This window comes from Grampus griseus, assembly GCF_964374135.1.
Source record: "Grampus griseus genome assembly, chromosome: X".
Classification (NCBI taxonomy): Eukaryota; Metazoa; Chordata; class Mammalia; order Artiodactyla; family Delphinidae; genus Grampus; species Grampus griseus.
In genome coordinates, this window is record NC_138999.1 from 129380553 (window position 1) to 129407739 (window position 27187).

General features: G+C 55.3%; 2 protein-coding genes across 3 annotated transcripts; one reads left to right on the top strand and one right to left on the bottom strand.

Annotated features, from left to right (window-relative positions):
- Positions 1–1301: 1301 nt before the first annotated feature.
- DUSP9 (dual specificity phosphatase 9) lies at positions 1302–4004 on the top strand (the record flags this gene model as incomplete). Its single annotated transcript, XM_082681744.1, has 3 exons — positions 1302–1695; positions 2973–3422; positions 3679–4004. Exons 1-3 carry the CDS (start codon positions 1323–1325, stop codon positions 4002–4004), a joined length of 1149 nt encoding a protein of 382 aa, XP_082537870.1. The 5' UTR covers positions 1302–1322.
- A 12733-nt stretch (positions 4005–16737) lies between these two features.
- On the bottom strand, positions 16738–21288 carry PNCK (pregnancy up-regulated nonubiquitous CaM kinase). Of its 2 annotated transcripts, none has more exons than XM_082681106.1 (12): positions 21168–21288; positions 19340–19409; positions 19005–19136; positions 18707–18781; positions 18496–18634; positions 18231–18354; positions 17978–18053; positions 17770–17882; positions 17601–17679; positions 17422–17509; positions 17125–17269; positions 16738–16789 (listed from the first exon to the last, which is right to left on the bottom strand). In XM_082681106.1, exons 2-11 carry the CDS (start codon positions 19405–19407, stop codon positions 17132–17134), a joined length of 1032 nt encoding a protein of 343 aa, XP_082537232.1. In that variant the 5' UTR covers positions 19408–19409; positions 21168–21288; the 3' UTR covers positions 16738–16789; positions 17125–17131. The 2 variants fall into 2 exon arrangements, with proteins under 2 accessions (XP_082537232.1, XP_082537231.1); XM_082681105.1 differs by lacking the exon at positions 21168–21288 and adding an exon at positions 20158–20236.
- Positions 21289–27187: the final 5899 nt, after the last annotated feature.

Genomic DNA, 27187 nt, shown 5'->3' on the forward strand with positions numbered 1-27187 from the left:
TGGCCTTGGGCAGGGTTCTGGCCAGGAGGCAGCAGTGGGTTTCTGGTCCCGCTTCCCCCTCCCCTCCACGATTTCACCGGCATCCCATGGTAGCCAAGGCGGTGGCTGTGAGGGGCCTGTTATATAGACTGAAGTCCAGTCAGGGCACGCAGTGGTCACCCCAAATGAGTAGGGCTGGAGGCAGCCTCTGGGGCAGGGCCACTGGGCTCCTGTCCCCACCCCTCCCCCTGCCTCCAGGGGCCTGACTGGCGCCGGCCAGGGGAGCTGCAGCTGGTCCCCTGCTGGGCCCCTGACCTGCCCTTGGCCTCTGCCCTGGCCCAGTCCCGCTTCGGTGGAAGCCCCGGCTCAGCGCGCCACTTGCAGGGCCCACTCAACTGCTGTCGAGGGCACCCGTTGGTTCGCTGCCCCCCTGAGCCCGCCCCCGCCGCCCCGCCCCTCCAAACGGCAACTCCACGTCCAAAGGCAGCAGCTTCCAAGGTGGAAGCTGGGTCCCACTGCCAGGAAGCGGCCGGTGCGCGGGCGGCAGTGGACTCGGCCTCCACGTGCGCGCCTGCTCCACTGCCCCGCCCTCTTCCCGGTGGCCGGGATCGGGGACTCCCTGCCCGCGGACGGCGCCCCTCGTCCCGCGGTGGCCGTGGCTGGGACGTCCGCGCGCGGCCGCTCGCCGCGGGATCACGCTCCAGGTCTCTCTCCTTTTGTTTTCTACGGGGGGGGAGGAGGGCAGCTCCGAGAGGTCCGGCTGGCCGAGGTCCAGCACCTCGGCACCACCTCTATTACCCGGGCCCGCCTGGCCATGCGGGAGATCTCGGGCTGGACCCCCTCTCACGCGCACACGCCCCCCAAGTCGGAAGCTCGAACGTGGGGAGTGACTGCGGGCAGGCAGAGTGAGAGACGGACGCAGAAAGGGGGTGTGGGGGGAGATGGCTGCGGCCTTGGGCCCCCAGGAGTGGCCAGGAAGGGACCCACGGCGGCTCTCGAAGGGGCCATTGGACCCCCAGCCTTCCTCTTCTGGGGGACCTCTCACTTCCCTTCCTGGGACGGGAAGCAACGCCGAGTGGCTGCCTGGGGCGTTTTTCTTGGGGCGCAAGGGGCGCCTTTCTGCATATCCTTACTGTAGGAGGGGTACGAGAAGAAAATCAGGCAGTAGAGGGGCGTCCCTGCGGGACCCTCGGCGCCCGCCTTCAGGACCCGGGCCTGGCTTCCCGTCTTGGCCCCCGGGCCAGCGCCCGTTGGCGGCCGGGCGCGAAGGACGCGAGCTCACGTCGCGCGCCTTCCCTCTCTCTGCAGCTCTCGGGGCCCGACGTGCCAGGAGCCGCGAGCCCATGGAGGGTCTGGGCCGCTCGTGCCTGTGGCTGCGCCGGGAGCTGTCGCCCCCGCGGCCACGGCTGCTGCTCCTGGACTGCCGCAGCCGCGAGTTGTACGAGTCGGCGCGCATCGGCGGGGCGCTGAGCGTGGCCCTGCCCGCGCTGCTGCTGCGCCGCCTGCGGCGGGGGAGCCTGTCGGTGCGCGCGCTCCTGCCTGGGCCGCCGCTGCAGCCGCCCCCGCCCGCCCCGGTGCTCCTGTACGACCAGGGCGGGGGCCGGCACCGGCGCGGGGAGGCCGAGGCCGAGGCCGAGGAGTGGGAGGCCGAGTCGGTGCTGGGCACCCTGCTCCAGAAGCTGCGGGAGGAAGGCTACCTGGCCTACTACCTACAGGGTAGGTGCGGGTGGTGGCCCGCGGGCACCAGCCCGGGGAGGACCCCAGCCCAGGGAGGGCCGGGCCCCACCTTCTGAGGACATTCATGATTCATTTGACCTTGGGCAAGCCCGGCCTCATTTTGTCTAAAGTGGAGGTGAGGTTTCCCTCCCCTGAGCATGACCTTGGGGAAGTCCTTCACTCTTGGGAGCCCCAGTTTCTGAGTCTGGAAAATGGGGAGAACCTGCCCTGACCTGGCTCCCTGGATGCTCAAGAATGGAATGCCCAGTTCGGGCTCCCAGCCCCCATCCCATCATATCACCCCCTCCCCCAGCTGCTCAGCCATGGGTGAAGGAGGCTGGAGCCACAAGAGGACAAATCCCGCTCAGCAAAGGGTCTGGAAGGGGGAGGGGAAGAGAGAGGGAGAGAAGCAGTGAAGGCAGGAGGAGGCAGAGAGCTCCCCCCTCCCCCGCCTGCCATGGTCATGGCAGGGCTTGGGGGTGGAGGGGAGATGGGCTGATACAGGCATGTTGGCTCCTTGCCAAGCCAAACACCCCCAGAGATCCAGGGTAGGGACGAGATTCCCATGAACCTACAGAGCCAGCTGTCCCCACCTCCCCATCCAGGAGGGTCATTGGCCTGTCGTCTGTTGCTCCATTCTGAATGCACAGGGACATAGAAATACATAAAATGTCAAATTTCCAGGCCCCCACCGCCATCCCCAGGGAAATAGTAGTTGTTTGTAGATGGAGATGTTCACTTCTTGGGACTTTGGGACCATCCAGGTGGAGCGCTGCACTCTCTCCCAGGCTCTCTGCCCCTTGGGGTCGACCTCATCCCTGAGGAGAGCACAGACACGGCTGTGACCCGGCCCCTGGCCTCGGGGTGCTCCTGGTCGACCTGGGTCAGGAGACCCCCCCAGGCAGAGAACTCACATCTGAACCTTTCCTCTCCTTTAACTGATGGCCGCTGTCCTCCCCAAGGCTGGCAGTACATCTAAACTCTGTTGAGCCCTCGTGCCTGCCTTGGCTTGGCCCTGGGGGGGTGTAAGGTCCTCTTTGGGTGGCTCTGCCCCCGCCTGGCGCCTTGCAGCTGCAGTGGGCCCTTGCCGTTCGCAGCAGCAGCCACCAGTGCCGAGCACACCACACGGGAGACCAGTGTAGGCCAGACTGCTGGCTTTCGAGTTCCTCTCAGAGACATGTGTCAGCCCCCTCAGGCATCGGAATCGTCCAGGGGCGGGTCCCTGTCCCCAGCCAGGGCGCTCGGCTACCCGGGATCCTCCCCTTGTCCTCTCCCAGGTGGTTTCAGCAGATTCCAGGCCGAGTGCCCTCACCTATGTGAGACCAGCCTTGACAGCCGTGGGGGCCCAAGCACAGCTCCGGCGCCCAGCCCAGTGGTGGGGCTCGGTGGCCTGTGCCTGGGCTCCGACTGCTCCGACGCGGAATCCGAGCCTGACCGAGACTCCATGAGCTGTGGCCTGGATTCGGAGGGTGCCACGCCCCCCCCAGCGGGGCTGCTGCCATCCTTCCCGGTCCAGATCCTGCCCAACCTCTACCTGGGCAGTGCCCGGGATTCGGCCAACGTGGAGAGCTTGGCCAAGCTGGGCATCCGCTACATCCTCAATGTCACCCCAAACCTGCCTAACCTCTTCGAGAAGAACGGCGACTTTCACTACAAGCAGATCCCCATCTCGGACCACTGGAGCCAGAACTTGTCCCAGTTCTTTCCGGAGGCCATCGCGTTCATTGGTGAGGCCGCTCTGCACTCCCCCCTCCCTCCCCAGCCCCGGCCCTGGCTGCTGGCCTCTCCCACGTCTTCCCTGTCCCTCACCTGGGCTCCTCCAGGCTCAGCTGCCTCCCCAGAGCCCCGAGCCGGGATGGCCCTGCGGGGGCCGGGCACCACTGGAGCAGCTCCCTAGCTCGGAGGATGGGGCGGGGACTGCCAGGGACCCCCCGGAAGGCCACCACCCGCACCTCACGCGGGCCCCCCTCTGCCCCCACCTAGACGAGGCCTTGTCCCAGAACTGCGGGGTGCTCGTTCACTGCCTGGCCGGCGTCAGCCGCTCCGTCACCGTCACCGTGGCCTACCTCATGCAGAAGCGCCACCTCTCGCTCAACGACGCCTACGACCTGGTCAAGCGGAAGAAGTCCAACATCTCGCCCAACTTCAACTTCATGGGGCAGCTGCTGGACTTCGAGCGCAGCCTGCGTCTGGAGGAGCGGCGCGCCCGGGATGGGGGCAGCGGGGGGCAGGAGTCGGCCGCCTCCGACCCGCCCTCCTTCTTCACCACGCCGACCAGCGATGGCGTCTTTGAGCTGGACGCCACATAGGGCCCCGGGCCATCCCCCAGCGGGTGCGCCCAGCCCAGCCACCCGCGTGCTGGGGAAGAGGAGGGAGGGGGCTCGGCCTGGGGGGGCGGGGAGAGCACAATACCTCATGTGGAGCTGTGGGACGAGGCAGGAGCCGGGAGCCCCTCCAGGGTGGCGGTGGGGACAGGCCTGTCCTACCCACTTGAAACATCCACAGGAATCCTATTAAACGTGCCTATGGGCCGGGCCTGGGGCCGCCAGCCTGACCCGCGCTGCTTGTGGGCGGAACCCCGCTCCAGAACCTGCCTCTTCTGCGACTGTTCCTTTTTCCTTGGGGGGGGGGGTGGGGATTCCCATCCCCAGAGACCATTCCAGGTGGCTGCACTCGGCCGAGCTGGCCGGGCGCCGAGCCCCCTGCGGCTTCCCTTTCGGGAGGGCCGTGGGCCCGTTCCGGCCACCTCGTCTGCCACAGGGACCCACTCCCTGTCCCATCCCTCTTCCCAAATGGCTACTTATGGGGAGGGGTGCACCGCCGACACCAGCATAGTCACCCACTGCTCCTCCGCAGAGGGCTTGGGCTTCCTGGGACTGGGGGCCTCCCTGGGGACATGGCCTTGGAGGCGCAGCGGCCACCCAGCGTCCGCAGGGACAGCCCCTTTCTGGGTGGCTCCTTGCTGGGCAGCACTAGAGGGGAGGGCGCCGGCCTGGGAGCCGCTGGGCGGCTCCCGGCCGCACATCTGGCGCCCTGACTGTTTATCCACTTGACATTTGAAAAGATGCTTTTCTTCCTCTTCCCCCAGATGTCCTGACAGGATCACTGGGGCTCTTTGTGACTGAGGGTGGTCAGACTGCCGCCAGAGGAGATGGGGTCTCAAAGCAAGAGCTGGGGTGGGGGAGGGGAAGAAGCAGGCCTGGATTTTGCTGCTGTGGGTCCCACACGGCCGTGGTGGGTTTGGGGGGCGGGGAAGGGGCCGAGCTGCACACACACACAGTCATTCATTGCAGTACATACCCCTCATGGGCGGCGTGTGTGCGTGTGTGTGCGTGTGTCTATGTGTCAACACTCACACACACACCAGCCCGCTTACGGACCCGGCCCAGGGCCAGCAGTCCCTGCAGCAGGGCCATCTCACCCTTGGGAATGCACACCACGGCTGCTTTCCTTAATTGTTCCTGAATAAATGGTTTCTGTAAGATCCTAAACAGCGGGAAGCAGCTTCCTGAGCACCTTGGAGAGTTTGGGGGAGAAGGCAGGGAGCAAGACCTGGGGAGTGGGTGTGCTGGGCTGCTCGGGCACTCGCGCACCACCCGCCCCCACGTCACTTCCCACCTGGCATCCACACTGCCTGTCGGCCCAACCTCTGGCTGAGCCGCCCATTCACTCATTGAGCTCCTACTCTGTGCCCCATGGCTCAGGACCAGGACCCTGTGAAGCAGCAGAGAGGGGAGCAGGGACCCAGAAGTGACCATGGGGGGTTGGTAGCTGAGCCCTGAGAGCGCAGAGTCCAACCCAAGCCCCAGTGTGAGGAGATGGAGCTGCAGAAGGACCCAAGCTGGTGAGGGACACAGGAAAACTGCACATCCAAGCATGTGTCCCTCCGGCTGACACTGTGGAATTTGGCCTCCAAAGGCTGGGTTGGGGGCAGGGAGAGAGCCTGCGGAGGCCACTGGGCCACCTGCAGTGACCTGCTCCTTCCAGCCTCCCAGCCTCAGCTCTGGCCGCCTCCAGTGCCTTCTGCGCACTAGCCGGGGTGGTCGCTCTAAAGACATGATTCCCGGTGATGGAGACACGGCAGGAAGTGACAGGAAGCTGGAGGGTGGGTGGAGACAAGCACAGTGTGAGAATGCAGTGGAGGCCTTGCGAGCAATGTGGACCACGCGTCCAGAGCAACTCTCCTGGTCCAGAACCTCTAAAACATAGGATGAAGTCTAAAAACATTTTTGAATGAATGGCTGAGCTCGTGGGAAAATAAGAGAAAGTCTCCAAGGTCAGAAACAATGAGGATACTTGAGATGGGGAAATAGTCCTGGATTCTCCAGGTGGGCCCTAAATGCCATCATATGCATCTTTATAAGGGAAAGAGAGAGGCGGGAGAGTGAGATGAGATGTGGTGATGGACATGGGTCGGAGCCAGAGAGATTTGAAGATACTACACTGCATGGAGGTTCTCTCAGGACAAGGCAGCTCATGAAGGCCAGCAGCTTCTCTGCCTAGGTTTGCAGGTGGCTAAGTCAATTTGGAGTGGCGGGTAATATCCACACCAGGGGGCACTGTCAACTGAAGTAACTTCTCAGGGGCAGACAACAGGGAAGGGCCAACAGCTCAGTTCTACTAGACAGGTTGTGCAAGTGGTTCATTGGGACAAGCATATTCCTGCCTAGCTGGAGAAAGGAGAGGTCCCAAGCCATCCACACTCTCCTGACTGCCTTGAGGCTGTGCACAGGTATGTAGGAGACTCAAAAGGGTCAGTGGAAAAAACCCCGGGAAGGCCTGAAAATAGCCTGAAGATTGAAAGAACTCCCCCTCCCACACACAGATCCATCAGCAGAGCACACAAGCCTTAGTGGCTTGAGATGTTTGAGCACAGTTTCTGTCCAATCATTGTCTGGCCTCTAAGCTAGGCAGATACGGGGGCAGCCCCTAGAGAACCAGGCTTAAATTTTAAAATGGACTATTTCTTTTTTAACTCAGCAGAGACACCACTGACTGCACAGTGTGGGGCGGGGAGGGGACAGATTTCACAGACTTAGCCCAGAATAGTCACACAACAAAGAAACAAACACACACACACACACACACACACACACTCCAAAACAACTACTTCTAAGGGGAAAGGGAATATGAGAATCCAGAGTTGATGAAAAATATTATCTAAAATGTTCAATTTTCGGACTTCCCTGGTGGCGCAGTGGTTAAGAATCCACCTGCCAACGCAGGGGACACGGGTTGGAGCCCTGGTTTGGGAAGATCCCACAGGCCGTGGAGCTACTAAGCCCATGCGCCACAACTATTGAGCCTGCACTCTAGATCCCGCGAGCCACAACTACTGAAGCCTCCGCACCTAGAGCCCGTGCTCCACAACAAGAGAAGCCACCGCAATGAGAAGCCCACGCACCACAATGAAGAGTAGCCCCCGCTCGCCACAACTAGAGAAAGCCCGAGCACAGCAACAAAGACCCAATGCAGACAAAAATAAGTTAATTCACTAATTAATTTTTAAAAACTATGAAATGGTTTTTAAAAATTAAAATAAAATAAAATGTTCAGTTTTCAGCAAAAAAAAATTACAAGACATGCAAAGAAACAGCAAAGTGTGACCCACATTAGGGAAAACAGTCAATAGAAACTGTTTGTCTCTGGGGACTTCCTTGGTGGTCCAGTGGCTAAGACTCCACGCTCCCAATACAGGGGGCCTGGGTTCAATCCCTGGTCAGGGAACTAGATCCCATACGCTGCCACTAAAGATCCTGCATGCCGCAAAGAAGATCCTGCACGTAGCAACAAAGATCCCGCATGCCACGGCTAAGACCCGGCGCAGCCAAATAAATAAATAAATAAATAAATAAATATTTTTTTAAAAAAGAAAGAAAGAAAAGAAACTGTCTCTGAGTGTTCCCAGATGTTGGAATTAACAGATGAAAACTTCAAAGCACTTATTATAATTACGTTCAAAGTGCTAACAGAAACCATGTTTAAAGAGTTAAAGGGAAATGGGACTTCCCTGGTGGTCCAGTGGTAAAGAATCTGCCTTCCAATGCAGGGGACACGGGTTCGATCCCTGGTCAGGGAACTAAGATCCCCTATGCCGCGGGGCAACTAAGCCCACGTGCCACAACTACTGAGCTAGTGCGCCTCAACAAGAGAGCCCGCGTGCCGCAAACTACACAGCCCACACACCCTGGAGCCCATGCGCCACAACTAGAGAGAGAAAACCCGCACACCACAACTAGAGAGAAGCCCGCACGCCACAATGCAGAGCCCGTGCCACAATGAAAGATCCTGCATGCCTCAACAAAGATCCCACATGCCGCAACTAAGACCCCGTGCGGCCAAAAAATAAAGAAAGTAAATAAATATTTTTAAAGAGTTAAAGGAAAGTAGGACAACAAAGAATCAATAGATAGAGATTCTCAATAGGGATACAGAAATTATGAAAGGATAACTAAATGGAAACAATGGATTTAAAGAGTACAGTAACTGAAATGAAAAGTCCTCTAGAAGTATTAAAGAGTAAGTTCCAGATGTCATAAGGAATTATTACTGAACTTGAAAATAGATCGATAATATAAATTATCCAATCTGGAGAAAAGAGAGAAAAATGATTGAGCTTCAGAGACCTGTGGAACAACATCAAACATTCTAAAATATGTGTAATGGGAGGTTTTGAAGAAGAGGACAGAAAGGCTCAGAATAAATATTTGAAGAAGCAATGACAGAAATGTCCAAAATTTTATGAGAAACATTAATCAGGTCCAAGAAGTTCAATGAACCCCGAATAAGATAAAAACAAAGAGAGTGAGTCATAGACACTTCACAAATTGTTGAAAGCCAAAGATAGAAAATTTTGAAAGCAATAGGAGAAAAATGACCCACTTAGAAGAAAACCACAATAAAATTCACATCAGAAACAATGAAGGCCAAAGACAGTGAAATGACATAATCAAAGAGCTGAAAGAAAAAAACACTGTCCATCAAAAATTCTATATCTAGCAAAACTATCCTTTAAAAAAACTGAAGGTTTAAAAAAGACATTTCCAGATAAACAAAGACTAGGAGAATTCATTGCTAGTATACTTCTTTACAAGAAATACTAAAAGAAGTCCTTCAGGCTGACACCAGTTAGTGACTTGAATTCACAAGAAGAAATGAAGAGCAGCAAAAATGATTAATATCTGGGTTAATATAAGTGTCTCTCTTAATATATTTTTCCTTATTTCTTCTCAACTTCTTTAGAAGACATAAGATTGTATAAAGCAATAGCTATAACACTGTATGGTTGAGTTTATATTATAACATATATAGATGTAATATACATGACATTAATAGCACAAAAGAGGAAGGAAGGAGTGGAGCTATACTGGAGTAAAGTCTCTACAGTTTACCGAAAATTGTATGAGTACTAATAGGAAGTAGATTGTGATTAGTTAAGATCCGTATCGTAATGCAATTGTTCTTTGTGGGGTTTTTTAATATTTATTTTATTTATTTATTTTCCTTATTTTTTTGGCTGCATCAGGTCTTAGTTGCTGCACACAGGATCTTTGTTGAGGGATGCGAGATCTTTTTCGTTACAGCGCACAGTCCGCTCGGGTTTCTCTCTAGTTGTGGCCTGTGGGTTTTCTCTCTCAGTTGTGGTGCATAGGCTCCAGGGCGCGTGGGCTCTGTAGTTGTGGCACGTGGGCTCCAGAGCGCATGGGCCCTGTAGTTTGCGGCACGTTGGCTCTCTCGTTGAGGCGTGTGAGCTCAGTAGTTGTGGTGTGCGGGCTTAGTTGCCCTGCAGCATGTGGGATCTTAGCTCCCCGACCAGAGATCGAACCCACGTTCCCTGCATTGGAAGGAGGATTCTTTACCACTAGACCACCAGGGGAGTCCCTGTAATGCAACTGTAATTCAAAAATATATAGTTAAAAAATCAGCAGCAGAAATAAAATGGTACACTAAAAAATATTTAACACAAGAGAAGGCAGTCAAGGAGGAAGAGAGGAACGAAAAGACAGGCAATATAGAGAAACCAATAGCAAAATGGCAAATGTAAATCCAACCATATCAATCACTACATTAAATACGCAGGGTCTAAACACCCCAATCAAAAATCAGAGATTCAAAAAAGCAAGATTCAGCTAGCTATATATTGTTTACAAGAGAAATTTATCTTTAAATGCCTAGACCAACAACAACAAGAAAAGGTCTCAAATCAATGGCCAAATGACATACCTTAATAAACTAGAAAAAGAAAAGCAAACTAAATGCAAAGCAAGCAGAAATGAATGAAATAGAAAAGAGGAAAACAATACAGAAGATCAGTGAAAAGTTGGTTCTTTGAAAAGACCAGCAAAGTTGATCTTACTTAGACTGATCAAGAAAAAAAGATTACCTGTTCTTTTCTCTGGCGGTCCAGTGGTTAGGACTCAGTGCTTTCACTGCCGTGGGCCAGGGCCCAATCCCTGGTAGGGGAACTAAGGCTCCACAAACTGCACAACACGGCCAAAAGAAAAAAAAAAGAAAAAGATTACCAAGATCAAGAATGAAAAGAGAGGGGCTTCCCTGGTGGCGCAGTGGTTGAGAGTCCGCCTGCCAATGCAGGGGACAAGGGTTCGTGCCCCGGTCCAGGAAGATCCCACATGCCGCGGAGCGGCTGGGCCCGTGAGCCATGGCCGCTGAGCCTGCGCGTCCGGAGCCTGTGCTCCGCAACGGGAGAGGCCACAACAGTGAGAGGCCCGCACACCGTAAAAAAAAAAAAAAAAAAAAAAAAAAAGAATGAAAAGGGGGGGCTTCCCTGGTGGCGCAGTGGTTAAGAATCCACCTGCCAATGCAGGGGAAGCGGGTTTGAGCCCTGGTCCAGGAAGATCCCACATGCCACGGAGCGACTAAGCCCGTGCGCCACAACTACTGAGCCTGCGAGCCACAACTACTGAGCCCACGCGCCTAGGGCCCGTGCTCCACAACAAGAGAAGCCACCGCAATGAGAAACCCACACACCGCGACAAAGAGTAGCCCCCACTCGCTGCACCTAGAGAAAGCCCGCGCGCAGCAACAAGACCCAACACAGCCAAAAATAAATAAATAAATTTAAAAATAATAATACTGTAAAAAAAACAAAAGAAAGAAAGAAAAAAAGATTACCTGTGAATTCTCTGGCGGTCCAGTAGTTAGGACTCAGTGCTTTCACTGCCATGGGCCCGGGTTCAATCCCTGGTTGGGGAACTAAGACCCCACAAGCTGCACAGCACGGTCAAAAAAAAAAAAAAAGATTACCAAGATCAAGAATGAAATGAGGGGACTTCCCTGGTGGAGCAGTGGTTAAGAATTTGCCTGCCAATGCAGGGGACACGGGTTCGAGCCCTGTGCCGGGAAGATCCCACATGCTGCGGAGCAACTAAGCCTGTGCACCACAACTACTGAACCTGCACTCTAGATCCAGCAAGCCACAACTACTGAAGCCTGCGTGCCACAACTACTGAGCCCACGTGCCACAACTACTGAGCCCAAGTGCCTAGAGCCCGTGCTCCACAACAAGAGAAGCCACTGCAATGAGAAGCCCGCGCACCGCAATGAAGAGTAGCCTCCTCTCGCCACAACTAGAGAAAGCCCGCGCACAGCAAAAAAGACCCAATGCAGCCATAAATAAATAAATTTATTTTTTTTCAAAAAGAGTGAAAAGAGGGACATTGCTACTGACCCATAAAAATGTTAAGGGTTATAAGGCAATGTTTTGAACAAGTTTATGCCAACAAATTAGACAATTCAGATGAAATGGGCAAACTCCTGGAAAGACAAAAATGACCTCAATTGACTTTAAAAGAAAGAAAATCTGAATAGGCTTATAACAAGCAAATAAGTTGAATTTGTAATTGAAAATCTTCCCACAAAGAAAATCCAAACCCAGAAGTCTTCACTGGTGAATTCTATCAAATAATGCAACTGAAAACGTATGTCCACACAAAAACTTGCACAGAAATAATCATAGCACACAATAGCCAAAAGGTGGAAACAACCCAAATGTCCATCAGTGGATGCATGGATAGATAAAACATGGTCTATCCATACAATGGAACATCGTTCAGCTATAAAAATGAATGAGGCACTGATACATGCTACAACATGGATGAACCTTGAAAACATTATGCTTAATGAAATAAGCCAGACACAAAGAGCCACATATTGTGATTCCATTTATATAAAATAGCAGAATAGGGAAGTCCACAGAGACAGAAGGTAGATTAGTGGTTGCCAGGGGCTGGGGGGTGGGGGCCGGATGGGGAGTTACTGCTAACGGGTACAGGGTTTTCCCTTGGGGTGATGAAAATATTCTGGAATTAGATCGTGATCACGTAAACTGTAAACACAGATCTTCCTCAACTTCTGATGGGGTTACATCCCAATAAACCCATCATAAGTTGAAAATATCCTAAGTCGAAAATGCATGTAATACACTTAACTTACCGAACATCATAGCTTAGCCTAGCCTACCTCCAGCATGCTCAGAACAGCCATAGTAGTCTACAGTTCGACAAAATCACCTAACACAAAGCCTATTTTATCATAAAGTGTTGAGTATGTCACGTACTTGAATACTGTGCTGAAATTGAAAACCAGAATGGCTGTCTGGGTATAGAAGGGTCATAAGTGTATCCATCGTTTACCCTCGTGATCAAGTGGCTGAGTGAGAGCTTCGGGTGGCTGCCACGGCCCAGCATCACAAGAGAGGACTGCAGCACATATTTTCTCCTGGAGAAAGATCAAAATCCAAGATCCGAAGCACAGTTTCTACTGAACGCGTATTGCTTTTGCACCGTTGTAAAAGTCAAAAAATCGTAAGTCAAACCATTGTAAGTCAGGGACGATAAATTGTACATTTTAAAGGGTGAGGTTTATGGCGTGTGAATTATATCTCAGTAAAAAAATTTAAGTTTGAAAGAAAAAGAACAAGATATGACAGGCAAGTATTCACGAAAAGAAAGATATAGTTGCTATGCTACTATCACTGTATAAGTCGACTATAAGGCAAAAGCATTACTAGTATTAATGCATGTTGCTCCATTTTGACCAAATGTGCAACTTACAAAATACGTAGCAATCCTAAACTCATCTGCACTTAATAACCTAACTTAAAAATATATAAGGTAGGGGCTTCCCTGGTGGCGCATTGGTTGAGAGTCCACCTGCCGATGCAGGGGCTGCGGGTTCGTGCCCCAGTCCAGGAAGATCCCACATGCCGCGGAGCGGCTGGGCCCGTGAGCCATGGCCGCTGAGCCTGCGCGTCCGGAGCCTGTGCTCCGCAACGGGAGAGGCCACAACAGTGAGAGGCCCGCGTACAGAAAAAAAAAAAAAACAACATAAGGCAATAATTGAAAGAACTAGAAGGATAAACTGAGAAAAAACAACTGGGCCTCTACTCGGGACATCACTTGAGGCAGGCTGGGCTCCCTGGCATGAGGGGAACTATTGAAATCTCTCTCGGGCTTGGGTGGGGCGGCATCTAGAGATGAGATTTTTGTATTTATCAAGAGGGGCCAGATACGGTTGAAAAATACTTGGAAACTGTCTTAAAGCAAAAATCTCATCTGGCCACCATCCTCCCTACAGCCCTCCAGTGGCTCCCCAGTGCCGTCTTGAGAAAGTTCACCTTTCTGGGCAATCTCTAACCACTTGTCCCAACAACCCTCAATCAACCAAATCGGGTTATTCGGTTTTTTCCCAAACACTCCGTACTTCGTGTCTTGCCCACCTGAAGAGACAGGGATGGAGACAGGGGTGCCTGGGCGGAGGTGGGGTTGGACGGAGAACATGGCTACCATGGGCCCTGAATAGGCCTGCTTCTCTCCTAGACTCCCTCACAGTCCCCCTGCTCAGTCCACCACGACCAATGTCCATCTTTCCAGTCCCTCTTCAGCTCCCTCCGTCAGCACATCTCTCTCACTTGCCCTCCAACATGGCCCCCAGACGTGCCCCTGCCGTCAGCCCAGGCCCTCACACTGAATCGCAGAGGGGTTCGCCCCATCAGCCAGGTTCCCGTTTCACAGGGAATTGACTCAATGAGCTAGAGGCACAGGGAGCGTCAAAGGCAACAACACCACCTGTAAGGCTGCGCTCAGCAAGAGAAGGGTGGAGAAGAGCTCCCCTGCCTTCTCCCCAAGTCCCCACACGGCCTTCCTGTTCCCAGCGAGCGCTCCTCACTTACACAGAGACCGGCAGGAGGCAGAGCCCAAGGCTGCATGGCCTTGGCTCAGTTATGCGGCCTCTATGCCCCGCCTCCCAGTATCCAAAGTGGGGATGACGATGATGAGTCGCTACCTCAGAGTCGAGGCTGGAGTTGATACGGGTGCCTGGCACACAGTAAGTGCTCAATAAACACTCACCACTGGGCCTTCCCTGGCGGTGCAGTGGTTAAGACTCCGCGCTTCCACTGCAGGGGGCAGGGTTTCAATCCGTGGTCTGGAACTAGATCCCGCATGCCACAGATTCGCTCCAGGACAGAGCGTGTGGCCCACCCTGTGTGGCCCAGAATGAGGGAGACATCTTCTTGTGATGCCCACAGGGCTCCCCCCTCAAACCCAGTCTGGTCCCTGACACCTGGGAAGGCCAGTCCTCTGGCCCCGGCTCCAGACTCAACAGCAGCTCAGCACCTCCCCAGCCCAGACAAGGGCGCTCTCAGGCCCCCACCCCGCCAGCGGCTCATCGCAGCTCAAAGACCGAGGCCCAGCTCTCACCTCACCAGGCTCCAGTCTGACCCGTCCCTCCGGCGCAGCCTCAGTACCGGAGCACCTGCTCTTCCCTGAGCCCGAAATGCTCCCACGGCCTGGGTCACCCAAAGCTTTCTTCTCGCAAACTGCCCCCCCCAGGTGGGAAGGGCTCGGAGGGATGAACGGCGACGCCGCTGCCCGACCTGGGGGTCCCCCGTCTCCCTGCTCCCAGATGGGCAGGGTAGGCCCCTCCCCCAGGCTAGGACGTCCCTGGGGCAGGATTTGGGAGGGGGGAGGAGAAATGGTTTTGAGCAGCTGCCCCAGGTGCTGAAGGATCAACAGGTGGCTGATGGACGTGGAAAAATGCGACTGTGGCGCCTCCTGCTGGCGGAAGATCAAATTGCGCCCTGTGTCACTGCGGCCGGAGCTGGGGCCGGACTCTGACTCCGCAGCGAGGATGTGGCTGCAGCCTGGGCTGGAAGAGCTGGCTGTCTCCGAAGGAGTGTGGTTGCTTCTGGAAGGCTGGCTCTGGCACTCCTGATCAGGCCTCCCTGAGCAGCCAGCTGCTACCTTCCCCGGGCGGATCATTCCCACCGCCTGAGTAAGCCCACTCCCTCCACTGCAGGACCTCCTGCGTGACGGTGGGCACCTTGGCCGGTGGGCTCAGCGCCTGGCACAGAGTAGAGGCCCAATCAATGTTGATGGCAAAGCGAGAAAACGTGAGTGTGCTGGGAGGCCAATGTGAACAACCAAAAGAGGGGAGGAGAGCCAGAGAAGGGGACGTCTGAGGTGGCAGGACAGGAGATGACAAGGCCCCGCGTGGGGGGCTAAGGGGAGGCAGGACAGGTCGTTGGAGGTGAAGAGGCCAAGCTGTAGAGACCGGGCCAAGGTTATGGCAGCCTGAGGTCCCCCGGGCTATGGACAGAGAAAGGGGAGCTGGCGTGGTGGGACCACATTGTGTGACACCAAAGCCTAGAGCAAAGGATGGCCTAGAATTGGCCGTGGGGACAGAGGGGGAAGCTGCCTACCCCTCGGGACTTGCCCCGGGCTCAGGGGCCTGCGCGGCTGTGCACGGAAGGGGGTGGGAGGATGCTGGGAGGAGAACTCCGGAGAGAGACTTGTGCGTGGCTACCCTCCTCAGCGGAAGCCCGGCCCCTGCTCCAGCCCCACCCCCAAGACCCAGGCCAGCCCTGCTCTGGGCCTCGCCATCTCCCTTCAGATCCCAAAGGTCGACGTGGAGAGGTGTCTTCTCCAGCAGGCTCTGCGATGAAGGCTGGAAGGGACCAGTGGGCAGGGGTGACGGTGGGACAAAGGGGTGGCCAGCTCAGCCAGAACCGTGAGGGTGTTGCTTCTGCCCTGACCGGGGCCGAGGAGAGGCCCTAGGAGCCTTCCCCTCATGGGCGCAGGACAAAGGCCAAGCGGAGCCAGTAAAGGCCTGGTGCCCAGCAAGGCCGGGCTCTGGAGCCCTACCCGATCCAGAATGGGGGTGTGAGGGGCAGGGGCTGCACAGACCAGAACACCAGCCACCGTTCTTCACACCGGAAGCCACGACCCACCCAGCCCAGGGTCCCCAGGGCCTGGAGCCCAGCGGTGCCAAAGCCACGACCCAGCACAGAGGTTGAGGCCCCAGCAGCGCCCCCTCCTGGACGAGGGGCCCCTCCTCCAGCCTCAGAGACGGGCTGCTGAGGCTTTCGGTGCAAGGCGTGCTCTGGGAATGCTCTGTCCGGCCACGGCCACGGGAAGCAGGGGAAGGAAGGGAGACGGAGGGGGGGCGGGGAGGGGGGTGAAGACAGCCCGGAACTCTGGTTGCCCTCCTGGCTACAGCACCCGGGGCTCCACTCGCCCCTGAGCCCGGCCCAGGGCCCCAGAGCCACACGCAGGCCAACCTCGAGGGTGGCAGAGCTGGCCAGCTCGGCTGCCTCTTGCCGGCACGTCGGGGAGTGGGGACAGGAAGTTCTTGGACAACCCGGAGCTTGTCTGCTGTGATGGGGGGAGCAGAAGTTCGGGTGGTGACGGGCGAGGTGGCCTGCCTCCTTGGTTTCCTTCCCAGCCCTCATCCCTCCCCCCAGCTCACCACTGCCCATTGCTCTGTCTGTCTTTATTGATTTGGGGAAGACTGGAGGGAGGCTGGAGGGCCACGACACAAGCAGGACCACCCACAGTCAGCAAAGCACAGAACAGCACGGGAAGGACAGCCCCTGGGCCTCTTGGTCTCTAGACGGGGTGTGGCAGCGACAGGGGAGGGAAATCTGTGGACGTGCCCCAACAGCGCCCACCCCAGTGCCCTGCACCACACCCACAGGGCTCAAGCTCTACCGCAGAGGTGCCCTGGGGCGGGAGGGGGAGGTGGGGGGGACTGAAAGGGTCCATTGGAAGGGAGTCTGGGGGTCCGTGCGCTCAGCCTGGGGTGGAGAAGAAGAGAGAAGCACAGGGAAGGGGGCAGTCAGGAGGCGCCCCTGGCCTGCCCTGCACCCCCTGCTCCCGGCCCAGGCTCTCAGCAGAGGTGCTCACTGGGCCCCTCGAGGACCCTCACGCCAGCGGCACGGCCTGCCCCCCACCTCTCTGTCTCATCCACTTCTTGGGGACCCCGGCTCCTCCCCTCTTTCGGTGCTCTCCGCCCTCAGCCCGCTACTCTGTGGGGCCCACCCTGCTGAGCTCTTGGCCACACGGGGCCTGCCACCCCCTGAGCTCAGCGAGGAGCCAGGTCCCCGCGGGCGCAGGGCTCACCCCCACGCACCTGGGTGTCACCACTTGGGGGGCTGGCCAGTGCGGAGGCCCGGGTGGCCGTGGCTCATCACCCTCCGTCGCGAGGCGTCCTCCCCCTCCGGGGTCTGCCCCAGCTTGCGGATGTGGCGCAGGAAGGAGGTAGCATTGAACGCTCGCTGCAGGGAGAGGGGTGTCAGGCCGTGTCCCGGCCCTGGTCCCAAGACTTCGAGGACCGTAAAGACCACTGGCGGCCCAGACCATCCTCGTGAGGCTGACGGACGGGGCGGGCAGCCTCGAGCCGGGTCCCCAGGCCCCTCCCCACACTGACCTTCCAGTGGGTCCGGGCAAAATTCTTCTGGATCTGCTCACTAACTGAGCCCAGGATGTCCTTGTCAAAGGCTGTATCCCCGGAGATCCTAGGGCAAGGCCAAAGGTCAGTGAGGGGTGGGGGTCTCTGAGGGTGTGGACCCTCTGGTCCCAGGACAGCTCAGCAGGGGTCCCGCTCACCAAAGATGCTGTAAGGCCTGCTGGCAGGTGAACCTTTTCTGGGGATCTCGCTCCAGAAGGTGCCGGATGAAGTCTTTGGCTGGGACACGGAAACCAGGTCAGCCCGCCCCATCCCCACGGCCCCACGGCCCTCCCCGCTCCCTGAGCTTGGGGTCAGCCTCAAGTTCACCTGATTCTGAGATGTCATCCCAAAAGGGAGAGTCAAACTCGTAGCTGGCCCTCAGGATCTGGCTGAAGAGTTCGGGGTCGCTCTCATCATAGAAGGGGGGGTACCCACACAGCCTGGCACCCACAGATGAATCACCCAGCTGTCCAAACCTCCCCGACCCAGCAGGGGGCAGGCAGGCAGAAGAAGAGCCTTCCCAGTGGTCACTCACAGGATGTAGGAGATGACACCCAGGGCCCACACATCTACGGCCTTCCCGTAGGGTTTCTGCTCCAAGAGCTCCGGGGCTGGGGGCCAGAGACAGACAGACGCACGCCCGCGCACACGCACAGCACGCCTTCAGTGCTGCCGGGCTCAGCCTAGTGCACCCCAGGAGTGGCCCACCGCCTGCCCTGCCCCTGGCACCTCGGCTCCCACTGGGTACCCCGGCCCCCGGCGAGCCTCGGGGCGCCCCCCTCACTTACCCACATAGCCCGGGGTCCCACAGGCGGTGCCTAGCATGTTGCCAGCCTGGATTTTGGAGAGGCCAAAGTCAGAGACCATGATCTTGGAGTCCTCGAAGGGCGTGGCATAGAGGAGGTTTTCAGGCTGTGACACACCGATGTCAGAGAGAACACCGGCTCAGCCGTGGCGTGGTCCCCGGGGCTGGGCGCCCGCAAGTCCCCCAGACCCGTGGTGCACAGGGACGCGGGGCAAGGCCTGGGTGGGCGGGCAGGAGGGCAGAGGCACCTTGAGGTCTCGGTGCACGATGCCCAGGCTGTGCAGGTAGGAGACGGCACCAAGGACCTGCCCCACCAGGTGGCTGGCGTCCTTCTCCGTGTACGAGCCGCGCTCCATGATGCGATCGAACAGCTCGCCCCCCGTCACCCTGGTGGGGCAGGGGCTCAGCTGACCCGGCCCCCCGGCCCCGCCCACCCCCGCCTGACCCCGCCCTCCTCACAGCTCCATGGCCAGATAGAGGTGGGAAGGGCTCTCGTGGACGTCCTCCAGAGCCACGATGTTGGGGTGGCTGACCCTGCAACGGCAAGAAAAAGCCCCTTACGGGCCGCCACGGCCCCCTCTGGACCCCCAGGGAAGCCCTTCACCCTCTTCTCTTCCTCCCGCCCCTGCCCCCTACCCTACCATGGGCCGCCCCTGCCGGTCCAGCAAGGCAGAGCCCCCGGCCAGGCCTTTCTGGGGACACGGAGGAGGCAGGGCGCTCCACCCCAGGAGGCTCCCAGCCACTGCGAGGCGCACACCTGCGGAGCACCGCGATCTCGTTCTCCACCAGGGCCTCCTTGCCTCGAAGGGCCTTCTTGGGGATGCACTTGAGGGCGACAAGGTGTGAGGAGCCCCGCTCCTGGGCCAGCACCACCTCGGAGAAAGCGCCCCTGCGGCAGAGGGGGAGGCAGGAAGGGAGGGGAAAGGCGAGGAGGAGGGCGGGGCGCGAGAGCAGAGGCGGGGAGGGAGAAGGGCCCCCTTAGCCGAAGGAGATGGGGAAGCCCTCCCCGTCCCATGCCACCCATCCCCCCACACAGACACACACATTCACTCTCACGCGCGCGCGCGCGCGCGCACACACACACACACTCACGAGCCGAGCTTCTCCCGGATCTCATAGACGCTGCTGATGTCCTCCGTCTGTTTCTTGAGCAGCAGCATGTCTGGGGGTGCAGGGAGAGGTGGAGGGAAGCTCCCTGAGCGAGGGGCAGCCCCGTCCCCCAAAACCCAGATCCGGCAGTGCCTCAGCCACCCTCAGCCACAGCCCCACTCAGGAACACAGGTCCCACACACCCTCCCCCAGCCCGTTACATCTCGCCCCTCCCCCACTGTCCAGGTCCGCACTCCCAGGTGGACGCCTCCAGCGAGGCCGCCGCATAAACTCCTCCCCCTCCCAGATACGGCCACGATCCGACGCCCCGCGACCTGGCACCCCGACGACGATCAGCGCCCAGAGACCCCCTCTCCGCCCCCACACAACCTAGTCAGCCGCGATTGGCCGCCTTCCAGAAGGCTCCGTGCCCCCGCCCCCGGCCCCTCCAGGCTCACTCCCATCCGCAGCGCCCAGAGGCGCCCCCGGTCGCCCCCAAGCCTAGACCTGCCACCCACGGCCCAGCGCCCACAGGCACGCGCCCCCCAGGCCACCGACCCGCCCTAGATGCACCTGCGACCCCCGCGCACAGCCGCCCGCCACGGCCACCCACGCGGCCGCCCGGCTCAGCCCAGCCCTCGGCGCCTCGCGGCGGGAGGGACTCGGCAGCCCGGGCCTCCCGCGTCCCGAGCTGCGTGAGCCGCGCTAGTGCCGGCCGGGGGCGCGCCGGGCGTGACAGGTGTGCGCCGGGCCTGCCGTGGCCCGGGACACTGCACGCCCCCGCCAGCGCGCGCCCGCGCCCCGGAGCGCCGGGTGCGGACCTGGAGCCGAGGCGAAGCCGCAGCGTCGCCTAGCGCAGTAGCCACCGCGCCGAGCCCCCCGCCCGCGCCCCGGCGGCCCCGCCCCCCTCCGCGCGCGCCCCCGCCGCCCGCTGGCGGCCGAGCACGCGGTGGCCGAGCGCGGCCGCGGCACTGCAGGGCGCCTTGTAAGGCAATCGGCCGGCGCCGGCCGCCCCCGCCTCTCTCCTTTGTCATTCGTGCGGGTTCCCGCCGGCTCCAGCTCCTCCCGGCGGCCTGACTGGGCCGGCCCCAGGGCCTTTGCACCACCGGTGTCCTCCACACAGAAGTCTCTTCACCCACATGTTGACCTGGCTCTCTGGGTGCCTTCGGGTCTCTGCTCTAATGTCCTCTCTGCAGACAGGGCATCCAGGCCACTTGACCTAAAACAGCCTCCTTCCCTAGCCCCAGCCCTGCCACTGCCACTTCTGCCACCTTGGCCTGAACCCCCATCAGCACTCAGTTGGAGGACAGCAAAAGCCTCCTCGCTGGGCTCCCCCTGCCCTCTGCCTGCACCCTTAACCTCTCCAACCGGCAGTTTCTTCCCCACCGAGCAGCCAGAGCTTCCTTTTATTGAGATCATGTCACCCCTGAGCTCCAAACCCTCCCACGGCTCTTCGTGTCACTCCAAACCAAAGCATGAGTCCTTACAGGGGCTTAAGAGTTCTGCGTGATTGGTCCCTCTTCCCCATCATTGCTTTGGCCCCTCTCCACCCACTCCCCCCCCCTTGCTCAAGCAGCTCCAGCCACACTGGCTTCTTAACTGGTCCTCAAGCACACCACACATGCACCCGCCCCAGGGCCTTTGCACTCACTGCCTCTCTGCCTGGAACACTCTTCACTCAGGTATCTGTTTGGCTTGCTCCCTCACTCCATCAGGTCTCAACTCAAATGTCACCTCTTCAAAGAGGCCTCAGCTGTCCCCCTCCAACACATTCTATATAGTAATCACCCCGCCTGCCCTGTCTGAAGAGCCTGCACCTCTGCAAAATCACCTTCTTTGGCTTGTCTTCCTCAGCAAAGCATCCACTCCCAGAGAGTGTCTCTGTCAACTTGGCCCAGGAGAATCACTCAGGAAATAAGTGCTTGGTGAATGAATCCAATCCTTCATCCAACAATTAGTGGATTTGTCCCATCCAGTCTCATCTCGGTTCTGGCGCCCCTCCCAGGGAGTCCAGGTCCCACCAAGGATGGGGGCAACAGGTGTCCTGGCTGTTACCAAGAGTACATCCACACAGGCCATTGTTGGAGGGGCTCCATGGAATCTCAGGGCCCGGGAGTAACCTGCTGGCTCTATCTTTGCAGGGGTCTATAGGCCCCCGGCCTGACACAAAGTCTTCAAGAGGGTCTACGGGGCAGGCAAAGGTTTTTAAAAATCATCTCTCCAGACCTCAGCTCCTACATGTCCTCTGTTCAAAATGGCGGGTCTGAGAAGGCCCCCTCAGGTTCCCTTTCCCAACCACCCCTCCCAGTTCCTTCGAGAAGGCTCCAGGGGCCTCAGCACTCGGAAGCATGGGCCCCACTCCCAACTGCTCAAATCTGTGAACAGGGTTTCCTAGATCTTACATCTAAAAGAGAAAAAAAGATAGGAATGGAACCGACAGTGAACCCCATCTCATGCTGGCGGTAAGTCCTATTTGTTTATGGACACTTGGACAAATTGACACAAACCAAAGCCCCATCTTATTTGCTTGTTTCATAATTATGCATCCACATGTCGAATCCACTGCCCTGTGGTCACAGGTCCTAACAAGAAATGTAATTGGTGTTTTGGAGAAGTACGATGATGCATGAGTAATAAAAGGCTTCCCACGTGGAGAAGGACAGCAAAGGAGACTGCTCTGGGGGGCAGCAGATGGAAAGTGGAGGCAGGAGGAAAAGGACCCACTTCCAAAGTGAGCCTGTGGCATCAAAATCAGGAAGTGGAAGTGTAAAAAGTGATCTCACAGTTTTTGTTTTAAATCAGTATTTACAATACACTGGAAATGACACCCTTCACGACTGTTGAAACATCCGTTGAAATACTGTAGATGTCAACTTCAAAAAACACATGTGTGTGTGTTAGAGGGTGGTGGATGCAGAGCTTTTCAAAATCCTTTCAGGGGATGCCTTACAGAAAAATGAACGCAAAGTGGATCACAGACCTAAATGTAAAATGCCAAACTTCTAGAAGAAAACATAGGAGAAAATCTGTCTTACCTTGGGCTTGGTGATGAGTTTGGGGATGCAATATGAAAAGCATGGTCCATTAAAGAAGAAATGATAAATTGGACTGTATCACAATGTGACATGTTAGCTCTGTAAACAACACTGTTAAGAGAATGAGAGAAAATGAGAGAGAATGAGAAGACAAGCCACAGCTTGGGAGAAATCTTTGCAAAACACATATCTGATATAGGACTGGCACCTAAACTATATAAGGAATTCCTAAAACTCAATAACAACACAAACAACCCAATTTAAAAATGGGCCAAAGCAATCAGAGAAGAAAAAGAACTAAAAGGAATACAAATTGGAAAAGAAGAAGTAAAACTGTCACGGTTTGCAGATGACATGATACTATACATAGAAAATCCTAAAGATGCCACCAGAAAACTACTAGAGCTAATCAATGAATTTGGTAAAGTTGCAGGATACAAAATTAATGCACAGAAATCACTTGCATTCCTATACACTAACAACAAAAGATCAGAAAGAGAAATTAAGGAAACAATCCCATTCACCATTGCAACAAAAAGAATAAAATACCTAGGAATAAACCTACCTAAGGAGGTAAAAGACCTGTATGCAGAAAACTATAAGACACTGATGAAAGAAATCAAAGATGACACAAACAGATGGAGAGATATACCATGTTCTTGGATTGGAAGAATCAATATTGTGAAAATGACTCTACTACCCAAAGCAATCTACAGATTCAATGCAATCCCTATCAAATTACCAGTGGCATTTTTTTACAGAACTAGAACAAAATATCTTAAAATTTGTGTGGAGACACAAAAGACCCCAAATAGCCAAAGCAGTCTTGAGGGAAAAAAACGGAGCTGGAGGAATCAGACTCCCTGACTTCAGACTATACTACAAAGCTACAGTAATCAAGACAATATGGTACTGGCACAAAAACAGAAATACAGATAAATGGGACAGGATAGAAAGCCCAGAGGTAAACCCACGCACATATGGTCACCTTACCTTTGATAAAGGAGGCACGAATATACAATGGAGAAAAGACAGCCTCTTCAATAAGTGGTGCTGGGAAAACTGGACAGCTACATGTAAAAGAATGAAATTAGAACACTCCCTAACACCATGAACAAAAATAAACTCAAAGTGGATTAAAGACCTAAATTTAAGACCGGACACTATAAAACTCTTAGAGGAAAACACAGGCAGAACACTCTATGACATAAATCACAGCAAGACCTTTTTTGATCCCCCTCCTAGAGTAATGGAAATAAAAACAAAAATAAAAAAATGGGACCTAATGTAACTTAAAAGCTTTTGCAAAGCAAAGGAAACTACAAACAAGACGAAAAGACAACCCTCAGAATGGGAGAAAATATTTGCAAATGAATCAACCAACAAAGGATCAATCTCCAAAATATATAAACAGCTCATACAGCTCCATATTAAAAAAACAAACAACCGAATCCAAAAATGGGCAGAAGACCTAAATAGACATTTCTCCAAAGAGGACATACAGATGGCCAAGAAGCACATGAAAAGCTGCCCAACATCACTAATTATTAGAGAAATGCAAATCAAAACTACAATGAGGTATCACCTCACACCAGTTAGAATAGGCATCATCAGAAAATCTACAAACAACAAATGCTGGAGAGGGTGTGGAGAAAAGGGAACCCTCTTGCACTGTTGGTGGGAATGTAAATTGATACAGCCACTATGGAGAACAGTATGGAGGTTCCTTAAAAAACTAAAAATAGAATTACCATACAACCCAGCAATCCCACTACTGGGCATATACCCTGAGAAAACCATAATTCAAAAAGTCATGTACCACAATGTTCATTGCAGCTCTATTTACAATAGCCAGGTCATGGAAGCAACCTAAATGCCCACCGACAGATGAATGGATAAAGAAGATGTGGTACATATATACAATGGAATATTACTCAGCCATAAAAAGGAACAAAATTGGGTCATTTGTAGAGACGTGGATGGGTCTAGAGACTGTCATACAGAGTGAAGTAAGTCAGAAAGAGAAAAACAAATATCGTGTATTAATGCATATATGTGGAACCTAGAAAAATGGTACAGATGAACTGGTTTGCAGGGCAGAAATAGAGACACAGATGTAGAGAACAAACGTACGGACACCAAGGCATGAAAGTGGCGGAGGGGGGCTGGTGGTCGGATGAATTGGGAGATTGGGATTGACATATATGCACTAATATGTATAAAATGGATAACTAATAAGAACCTGTTGTATAAAAAAATAAATAAAATAAAATTCAAAAAAAAATTTTTTTAAAAAGGGGGCCAAAGATCTGAACAGATACCTGACCAAAGAAGAAATACAGAGAGCAAATAAGCATATGAAAAGAGGTTTAACATCATATGTCATTAGGGAATTGCAAATTAAAACAACGATGAGACACCACTACACACCTCTGAGAATGGCCAAAATCTGGACCACTGACAACACCAAATGCTGGCGAGGATGTGGAGCTACGGGAACTCTCATTCGTTGCTGGAGGGAATGCAAAATGGTGCGGCCAGTTTGGCTGTTTCTTACAAAACTAAACATACTCTTACCATACAGCAACCGCGCTCCTTGGTATTTTACTCAAAGGATTTGAAATTTTATGTCCACAGAAAAACGAGCACAAAATGTTCATAGCAGCTTTTTCAGAAGGGGCAAAAACTGGAGCAACCAAGATGTCCTTCATTAGGTGAATGTGTTCGTTTCTGCTGCTCAAAATGTGCATTTTAAAGAGATGGCAGAGCTATGGGCTCCTGGAGAAGAACAGGTAGAGCATTTGTATCTCAAAGGCCTGAGGAGCAAAAGGCAAGTTCCTTCTAGGATGACTTTGTTCCCTTAAGGCCAGAAAAAAAATTGTTTTCCCTCCGTACTTACAAGCCTCTTAAGATAAGGAGGGGAGGTTTGAGGAGTGGTAAAGGCTGGTGGGATGTGGATTCTTTCTGGAGCTCCACCTCTGATCCTGTACAGACTAGAGTTATAAAACAAGGAGGTTTTTTCTTCCTCAAAGAATTGAGTGGCCACCTCAGTGATATCAAAAGACTGATACACTCATTCACCTCATTCACCTATGTTGGAATGTTTTACTTGCCCTCATCTAGCTTAGGGGAGAAGGCCTCCTTCACCCCAAATTCCTATCAGCGATGGTTAGTTTAGTCAGACCAGTGGCCTCCCATTTTGGTAATTTATTTATAAACACTTTTGAGGATCCTCCCTGGGTTTAAGAAGCTCTCTGATCCTCGAGGCTGGCCTACAGCTTCACGTGGTCCCATTTCTAAAGGTAGCCTGACGAGAGCAGCTCCGCCAGGGACCTCTGCGTCCCAGGCAGCGGGGTTCACTTGAGAAACAACCTGGGGTGGAGGGGAGACCCCCTCTGGCTTGGGATGGAGGCAGGCTCCCACGGGCAAGAGCAATCATTTTTCTTGGCGGGTGCCTTCTCCGTGAGGGTCTCCAGCTTGGACTATTGTCTGGAATTCAGTGAGCAAGTTCCTTCCCAGCAGGGGGACGGGGCACTGAGGGACGGGGCACTGAGGGACGGGGCACTCAGGGACGGGGCACTCAGGGACGGGGCACTCAGGGACGGGGCACTCAGGCATGAGCAGAGCTGATGTGTGAAGGTCCCACTTCCTAGCAAGCAGCTGCGGGGGGGCACGCTGAATTGCTTGGTCTTATCATACACGATTGGGAGGACGCGGGGCCTGAGCCATCAGTCAGCACAGACTAGGCGGCCCCCATAGCTGGTAATAAAATAACCTTCCTACCGTCCGCGTCAAGGTTACCAGAGGCTCTTTACCGAAAGCTCGGTCTCTGTGCACTGGTGCCCAATCAAATCTTGGAGACAGAGTTTTGGGGGAAGTAGAAAAGGAGAGCTTTACTGCTCTGCCAGACAAAGGGGGGCACAGCGGGCTCCTGCCTCGAAAAGCTAAGTGTCCCCCGCCCACGAGGATTTGAGGAGGGGTTTTATAACAACGGTTCAAAGTCAGGGTTCCTGACAAGATCGGGGTGTGCGTAGGGCTTTCACTCCCTTAATCTCGCCTCAGGTGGTGTGTCCTGATCTGGAGGAGCTTCTCGGGTCCCTTTAATCTCGTCTCAGGTGGTTTCTTGGCCGCTTCTCCCTTGATCAGCAACTGTTCAGCTCTCCCTTTTGGAACCCAGGGAAGGTCACGGAGGCTGGACTCTTGCCTACAAGAAACGGGGGACAAAAGTGCCTCCGTGCCCGGGAGCCCCACAGGGCCCGCTCACTTTCAGCTCCTCCAGAGAAAGGACCAGGTGTCCTTGGGGAGCCAGGGAGGGTCCCGGGCCCCAACAGTCTTAGGTCCTCTCGGCCATCATTGGTTTGGGGGCTCAGAGTCCCTATCGGGACTGGGGGTGGTCCCACTTCCGGTGGCCCTCTCGTTTGCATGTCAGGCAGGATCCCAGTGGACTTTTCCCATACAGGGAGCATTTGTCCTTCCAGTGGCCGTCTTGGCCACACTTAAAACAGATCCTTTCCTGGCGAGACGGTGGCCCTGATCCAGGCTTCCTGGATCCTGTCCCCGTCATGGGCTTCTGTAAGGGAGGGTAACCCTGAGGTGGTGCAGGGGTTAGGGCTGCCGCCAATAACTGTGCTTTTCGCTGAATCCTTTTTACCTCTTCAACCTTATCTCTATTGTTGAATACTCCAAAGGCCAAATCCGTGGGCTGATTCAGGGGTGTTTGGGGTCCCATAGCTGTCCAGATGTGGCGTTAGGGGTAAACAGGCCGGAAGACTGTCCCTCCTCAGAATTGGTGGGGGGGGCCGGGTAGGAGTTCCTG

What these genes read in the sequence shown, in the direction of transcription:
- PNCK (XM_082681106.1), bottom strand. Translation starts at nt 19,407, where the DNA reads ATGCTGCTGCTCAAGAAACAGACGGAGGACATCAGCAGCGTCTATGAG. An exon ending in TGGGACCCCGGGCTATGTGG is followed by an intron (nt 18,054 to 18,230) that starts GTAAGTGAGGGG and finishes TCTGGCCCCCAG; the next exon opens with CCCCGGAGCTCTTGGAGCAG. An exon ending in GGTGTCATCTCCTACATCCT is followed by an intron (nt 17,883 to 17,977) that starts GTGAGTGACCAC and finishes TGTGGGTGCCAG; the next exon opens with GCTGTGTGGGTACCCCCCCT.